This window comes from Fundulus heteroclitus, chromosome 16, assembly GCF_011125445.2.
Source record: "Fundulus heteroclitus isolate FHET01 chromosome 16, MU-UCD_Fhet_4.1, whole genome shotgun sequence".
NCBI classification, from domain to species: domain Eukaryota; kingdom Metazoa; phylum Chordata; class Actinopteri; order Cyprinodontiformes; family Fundulidae; genus Fundulus; species Fundulus heteroclitus.
This window is the reverse complement of record NC_046376.1, coordinates 18,964,806-18,973,001: the sequence shown is the minus strand read 5'-3', so window position 1 is coordinate 18,973,001 and position 8,196 is coordinate 18,964,806. Positions and strand designations below refer to the sequence as shown.

The window sequence follows — 8,196 nt, the reverse complement described above, 5'->3', positions numbered from 1 at the left end:
ATTAACAGAAATCAATTACCAGAAATATAATTTTAACAGAAGCAAATTAACTAACAATTCAATAGTTTACTTTTAGAAAACATATGCTTGCATGTAAACTGTGATATTATGTTATCCACAAACAGATCCGGGATAATATGTGCAGCAAAGTTACAACAGTAATGCAAAACATTATGGATGACTATAATCTAAAATGCATTATATTCTAAATATGTTTCAGGGACAATTGGAGAGTAAATTCTAACTCAATCACTTTGTCACATTTAAAGGCATATGACTCATTTTGCAAGGCGCTGCATAACAGCTTTAGTTTTTTTTAACAACAGATACATTACTGGGCTGAAAATAAAAACAAAGTCATGACTTTCAGAGCAACCTCGAAGTAAGATTTACATCCTTCTGTTAAATTTGGACATGTTTACTAAAAGGCATTGAAGGATGTGATTCATGGTGAACTTTCCTGTTCATCGCATGGTGGTAAGAAGCTAAGAGGAGGTGAAAAAATATAAGATAGATATGCAGCATCTTCCCAAACAAAAGTCGGAGAAAGCAGCGGGCATTTTTAGACAATGCTAAAGTACCCGGAACACAACAATGAACTGGGTTCCTATTATTACTTACAAAATGTTAGACATATTTCTGGCCTCTCAAATACCTTCTCGTCTTTCCATAACAATTTGATTCAATAATATATGATATTTATGTTACATATTTAAAGGCAGAGTTGTGCTATAAGAGACTGGTAACAACAGTTGAGCTGAAGTAATGAAGCAGGCATAATTAACAGTAAACAATGTAAAGGTGAAACATGATCACCTACAAATGCAGGTTTGCTTTTCACAGGCGTGTTTCAGATGCCACAAACCGTCTCCGCGTTCTCTGCCTTTTGTTTGGCAGGAGAACGTGTCCACGCACACGGCACAGTTTTTAACTCTGAAAACTTAAAATGCTGGACCCTCTTATAATCCCATGTGGTATGTTCCCACTTAACTAGTAATTGTATTTTCTCTTCACGTATTTAATAGAACAACATGGCAGCAGTGCTCCTAATTTCTTCCTTCTGCTTGGAGGACAACTCAAGTGTTGAGTGCAGGGAGAAGTGCACACAATTAGCTAATATAATTCACAGATGTGCTCGTGGACCTTTTTCTGCCTCTCTGTTCTTCATCTTAAAGCTGCACAGCGGGCTCTGCAACCTGAGAGTTATGACACGGCCCTCTGAGCTTTGACCCCATTGTGACCTGTTGGCGCATACATTTCATATGACGTAGTAATTAAAATACACTAATTTGATAATAACGCAATAACAGCAGCACCTGAAGGGCTAATTTAAAGAAAACATTTCCGCAGACTCCCGGTGAAGCATGAAGCGCCACAGAAAATACAGTAGCCCATCGGTGCTCTTTCTAAGGCCTCTGGGGCATTTCGAGGTACCGATTTCATACCAGAGTCATTAAAAGCCGTGTTCTCCTTTGGCTGCGAGCGCCTGCCTGGCGTCAAGGCCTATGAATGATATTAGATCCCCAAGGTGTAAACCTGATGTATATCTGAGGCTGTTTTGAAAAGGGTTAAGGTTGATTCTCTTCCATGGTTAAAGGCATGGAGGAGATTTAAAGTAAAAAAAGGATAAAGTATCTTAGACTGGAAGAATTGGTTCCATGTATATTAAGCTATTTTTTTTAAACTTCAAAATTTTTACTTTTAATTAAGGCTTGATTTTTGACAATTCCTCATACTCATAAGAGAGTGACCAAGTGGAGAAAGAGATCAGGATTGCATAAAATAAAGTGCAACAACAAATATAGGAGAAATTAACACAGAGGGCTTCTGCTTTAACGTGGGCGTTGCTTTGGCCTGTTGTGGTGAAGTAAGAGATGAGCTTGAATGGGAAGGTCAAGATTTGATGGTCCAACTGCATGATAACCCTGACCTATGGTCATGAGATATGGATCGACAAAGCTTCTGGATACAGGTAGGTGATATGACCCTCCTCTTCTATGCTTAGCCTTTGAGATGGGGAAAGGAACTCTGGTATCTTGGGGAGACTGAGAGTAAAGCTGTTTTTTCTCTACATCGAAACAAGTCAGCTGAGGTAATTTGGGTTTCTCATCTCAATGTCTCCTGAGGGACTGCTTTGAAGGTTTGGGTTTGGCTCCTATAAGCCTGCTGCTCCTGCGGCTTGATTTGAATAAGCAGAAGACAGTGGTTGTACGGACAGATGGATGGATGACTTTTTACTGCGAAAGGACAAATTGTTATGGGTCAATCTCAAGTAAAATATGAATTGATTAAGTGACAAAAGGAAAAAAGGAGACTCGCACAACCACTGCTTGACCCAACACTTAATTGTTGCAAAGTTTTAATGCCCTTCAGAACCAATTAAGAAACACATCTGGCAAGATAATATATATATTTTTTTTATAATATTAATACTTTATTCATCTCACAATGGAGAAATTCACTTCTGCATTTAACCCATCCCCTTTGGGGAGCAGTGGGTTGCCGCACTGGCCCCAAGATCCCGAGATTTTACCTTTTTCGGTTGGGTGTCGGTTTGTTAAGAATCCAAGTTAGTGCTATTTGAAAAAATACTTCTCCAAAGTTCAACCTCCTCGCTAAATCATTTGCATCCTAACTCGTGAGTCAGGTTACATCCTAACATAAATTCAGTTTGATGAACGTTTTTAAGCTGGATTTCCTATTACAAATCTCTTGGGTGAACATCATCTTATTATTAATGGCCTAGTTTGGTGTTCTAAACAAAATTGAACAATTTCTCAACAGCTTTTGGCTTCGTTCTCAACTGCCTTGTGCCACTTTTTTTTCATATATATTTGTAGCTATATTTTATATAGGTGACATATCTTATCTTTGGACATTAAAACTAATATCGGTCATTGGCAACGAGCTCAAAAAAGCTCTCATTGATACATCCAAAACCTAGGTTTCTAGAGCAATTGTATATTATCAACAAAGTTCTACATGCCTGTCTAAGGACCTCTAGAGTTTCTTGAATATGTTTCGTTCAAAAAGGCTTATTTAGTCCTGAAGGAGTGCCATAGATGACTGAGACTCTACTCCAGTGTATTTGCAAAGTTATGAAATCCCTCCACTCAGCCTCTCCAGTGTGCTGTCCAGCTTCGATAATCATAACAAACGTCCTCATGGAAAGGCTCCGGACCTAATCATGTCCATGGACCGTGATTGTTATTAACTGTGAACTAGCAAGTTTGTCCCTGATTCCTCCTCATCAAATACAAAGACAGGAAGCTGAAAGCCGGAAAATAATTTGTTCCTCCGGCTTCTACCACAGGGATTGTGGCTTTGAAGCCTACAAGAGTGGAAGTGAACTGATTGAACTTGCTCAGCGAAGCTTGTTCTGCAACACTGGGTTGCACAAATCATGCCAGTGACCCATTTGTGGGCGTTTTTCATTGGGTCCGTGTAGGTTCTCTCCCTGATAACGATCTGCACGGACACAGTGAGGCAGCCTGGGATGTCTGGATGAGCCATTAATGGTGAAATACACCGAAAAACAGAGCAGGAGATCAATTTAGGATTGGTTATTGTTTACTCAGAATATTTTTGCTATAATATTGTATTAGTTTGAGTGTACTGGTAATGATCTAAAGTGCATACCTATCGTTTTCTGCCTGCAGACTTCCAGAGGGTGGTCATGGACATAGTTTACTTTCACAGGCAAAGGCATCCATTTGCCATTGTTGTGCTAAACACTGCTTTGGCAAAGAGGAAATTGAATCAAGGAGCTATCCAGCGGCGTTCTTTCGGCTGTCTTGTCCTTATCATTCCCATCAGCCTGATCAGAAACACATTGGGCTCCCACCAGCCGAGGGTCAAAAAGCCACAAAACCTTTGGCAGGCAGACATTTCCTGAGCCCTGCATCATGCGTTGGCTGTGCTGGATTTTTTCCGGTGATGCAATTCGTAAATAAGGACTAATTTATTTACCCAGCAGCACTTGAACTGCTGAAAATTATACATACGTAACAGAAAGCAAACAAGGCTTTATTTAGATTTATACAACTGTTTGAACAGACTAGTTTTATCCTTTTTTTTTTTTTTTTTTTAACCAAAGAGTTGTTTAGACTGACCTCAATTGTCTTGATTGTGCCATCTTATCATTCACATGAAGGTTAATTTAGAAAAAAAAATGCACATCTCCATTAATACAATCTTACATTCCAAAATGTTGATCTAAAAAAAAAAAGATATATACTGTCCTCACTATTTCAAAACTACATCTGTAATTGTCATCTGCATGACCTAATTTTATAGTGTTTCAGCTCATTCCGGATGCAATCACTTGCTTACATCCAGCACATTTGCCAACCTTTATTCTCACTCAAAGTGGCAAGAAATCCACTCAGGTGTATCGCAGCTCGAGAACATAGCTAAAACGTCATTACTCAGCATTTTGAAGAAGGTTTCCCGTGTTTAAATGTCACACATTCAGTTTGGTGTGCCTCTGACTGTTGAGGTGAAAGTGAATACCATGGAAAAATTTAAATAAAATAAGATTTTAGCTGCTTATAAGCGTTAAAGATGTCTCCTAAGGATAAAAAAAATCAGACTTTCCACTGCATGAAACGTAGTCTACGAGTGGAGGATATTGAAAACAACAAATAGTAAGCTCAGGTGTGGCCATAAACATAAACATTATAAAACATTACCTGATGCAGCCCATTTGTTTAAGTCCCATGGCACTAGTCTGGACTAAGACCCATGTTTATTATTCCTCTCATACAATGTGGAGAGGGTAAGGGAGCAAAGATAAAAAAAAAAAAAAAGCTCACCCTTTTATTTATGAACTACAGCTTAGAGTGCCATTTTAGAGCCATAATGTCTCCATAACAAGATGAAGCATGTACTGAGACTAGGAAAAAGGCTATTGACCATTACTGTAAAATACTGTAAACATGGAGTTTTTGAATAACTATCCCGACTATAACCATTGTGGAGGGTCTGTGATGCTGTGGGCCTGTTTCTCCTCCAGAACCATGATAGAGAGCTTGGCATAGACATATATGACCTCCTCTTTCAGAAATCTTAAAACAGCTTGTCAGTTTGGTCTTTCAACAGGTTAATGAACCAAACACAGAGTTTTTGCTCCATCAAAATGTGCTCATATTAAATCAGGAATTATTGTGCTACTACTAAAAAATCTTTTATTTTAATCTCTGTCCCCATCTTTACTAGGGGTACTAATAAATGTGGAAACATATGAGTGTCTATCTTTATAGTAAATAGCAAAACATAAATACATTTTGTAGTTATATGAAACTAAAATTACAAGAGTTTTGTAAAACAAGCTTGTTTATTCACTGCATCCACATGGCTGCTTGAACATCACTTTCATTTTAAAAGCAGGTGCACACCTGCTTTAATTCTTCATTTCCCCACAAAATGAAGACACACATTTCACCCAGCACTTAACGTCAAGTCGGGGGGGAAAAAACTGCAGCCAAATACATAATTTTGTAAGGTGCATTTTATGTCATTATTATGACAAATAACGATACAATTTAGAGTAAAAGCATTGAAAATCAGCAAACATGAGAGGGTTTATCACAAATAGAATAAGTGAAACAATGATTGACATAATAATGTTCCTGATAATGTAAAAACTGTAAGCAAAGAACAATAATGGAGAAAATAGTTGGAATGTTGGACAACAGTTGAAAATGGGTAATATACGTCTGCAGCAGCATTTGGAAACTAAATAGAGGTAAAAACAAATGCAAGAAGGTGAACAAAACATTATTCTTTATCCCTTTTAAGGGTTTGAGATCTAATCAGTTTACATCTCAACATCTACCTGAGTGATTTTCTTATTCTCATTGTGAGTAAAGACATACAGTGCAATTAAAGACACTAGAAGTGTAGAGATCTTTCTTGATCCTTATTGAGGGAAATACAAAACCCGAAATTTACCAGATCAGATCTTCATAAAGGCAAAACACACTTATTGGCACTCAGTGCTCCTAAAAAGGCACATCTTTTAGCTTCCTGTGCAGAAACATGAGGCAACAACACAGACATTTTAACAAGGAAAAGAAAATGTAGGTAAGAAATCAGCAAAAATAGGATTTTTTTCACCCCCTGATATCTTCATTGTCTCGTACCACGCTCCTGCTTAAAGACTATGATGAACTTCCAGGCTTCAACGTAATGGGACAGGCATATTTCCTCTGGGAAGTGCTCCTCCACATCTGGGGGTATGTCCATGTCTTTTCGCTCCATGTAAGACACCAGAGTGTCTTTTAAGCTTGAAAAGAGAAAGTTAACTGTTTAAAACTGGATCTGACACAGCAACAGCAAAAAAAGAAAAAAAAGAAAAAAGAAAAACAAGTTGCTGAAACATTGTCATTAAAATTGTGTCTATGCAGCAATGGAGGTAAGGTAATATGCTACATATCATTAATATTACATGGTCTGCCACACTAGTATTGCAATTCAGTCCAGTTTTACTCAGCCACTACTAGTATTGTTGACCCTGCACAGGTTTTTTTTTTTTTTTTTTGCTTGTTTTTTGATAGTGACAGAAATCTTTGCCCAACTGGAGATTCTGCACAGCTACGACTTGTCAAATACAGCTAAGATCTTTAAGCAGCCCATGTCTTGCTGAGGTAGATTTCCTTTTTGAAAGTGATCAGTTTCCTGTGCCATCACCAGGATGTTTACACTTTGTTGTGATAGACTTTGTTGATAACTCTTAACATTTTCCAGGTTGGAAAACCCATACACTGCTAAAAAAAAAAAAAAGCCTAGATGTGTTGGATCAACATGATGTGCATGGCGTATAACACAACAACAACAACAGGAATGTTATAAAAATTGAAATATTTTATACTTTGCACATTTTCCACTTCACTATATTGAGCATACCTTCAATCAATGTCCACACTGCAAAAAGGGAACTAAAAGTAAGTCAAATTTTCTTGAAATTAATGTATTTTTCCTTGATTTAAGCAGGTAAATAAGACTATTTGCCAATGGAATAATATGTCTGCACTCAAAATAGGATAATTTCATCTCTATCATCTTATTTCAAGTGCAGAATATCTAATTGTATTATTTTAGGGGTAAGAATACTCACTCCATTGGCAAATAGTCTTATTTACCTACTTAAATCAAGGAAAAATACATTAATTTCAACAAAATATTACTTTTAGTTCCCTTTTTGCAGTGCACTGTTAAACTGACTATACCCTCTACCTCCCCACCCTTATCCCTCTGAGGCTGTTTACAGGGAATCAAAGCCTGGTTTTCACCGAACGTTCTCAAACTCAATGATAAAACAGAAATTCTCCTCATTGGGACCAAATCCTTCCACTTTCACCCTCACCATCAACAACGTGTCTGTCTCTCCATCCACTCAGGTTAACAGTCTGGGTGTCATCTTCGACGGCACTTTATCTGTTCAAACCAACAACACCCTGTTTGCCTACTTTCACCTATATATATGCCCCCTCTGCCCGTCCCTTGCTGCTGCCACCAGAGATTCCAGTCCTCACGCTTGTCACGTCTCATCTGCATTAAAGCAGTTCTCTCTTTTTTCATCTCCCCCCATAAATCCACCTAGAAAACTTCAACTGGTCCAGAACCCTGCTGCCCATGTCGTTTCCAGAACACCGCCCGACCAGTCACGTTTCAGTCCAATCAGATACCGCCTGGAATTCAAAATCCCGCTCCATGCATTGAAGGCCATCCATCACCTCACTCCCACGTCTGTCCGACCTCCTCCCCATAAACACTCCCTCTTGGTCTCTTGTAGGTCACCCTGCTCTCCCAGCATCATTGTGCCTCCTGCTCATCTGACCCCTATGGGATCGGCTGAAGGCCCTGGACCCCTATGGGATCCAGGGCCTTCGCCTCTGGGAACGCCCTTCCTCCTGACACCAGCAGCACTGGCACTCTGGTCTCTTTTTAAATCCCAGCTGAAAACTCACCAGTTAAAACAAACCTTTTCACTCTGATTGATCCCCAAAGTCCCATTATTTTACTCTCTCATTTTCTACTTTTGCTTTCTATCTTTAATTAGTATTGCTTCTATTTATGTAATATGAGCTTGTGTCCCCTGAATGTTGCATTTTGATTAAAATGTATGCCTTTTAATTATTATTATTATTATTATTATTATTATTATTATTATTATTATTATTATTATTATTATTA

At 38.3% G+C, this 8,196-nt stretch overlaps 1 protein-coding gene across 1 annotated transcript in view; it reads right to left on the bottom strand.

The window, feature by feature from the left end:
* Nucleotides 1–5,494: 5,494 nt before the first annotated feature.
* The window catches only part of rnf213a (ring finger protein 213a), a 50,578-nt gene continuing 47,876 nt past the window's right edge, over nucleotides 5,495–8,196 (bottom strand). Inside the window, 1 exon segment of the mRNA XM_036148030.1 lies at nucleotides 5,495–6,286. Coding sequence (XP_036003923.1) covers nucleotides 6,130–6,286 — 157 coding nt within the window. The 3' untranslated portion in view covers nucleotides 5,495–6,129.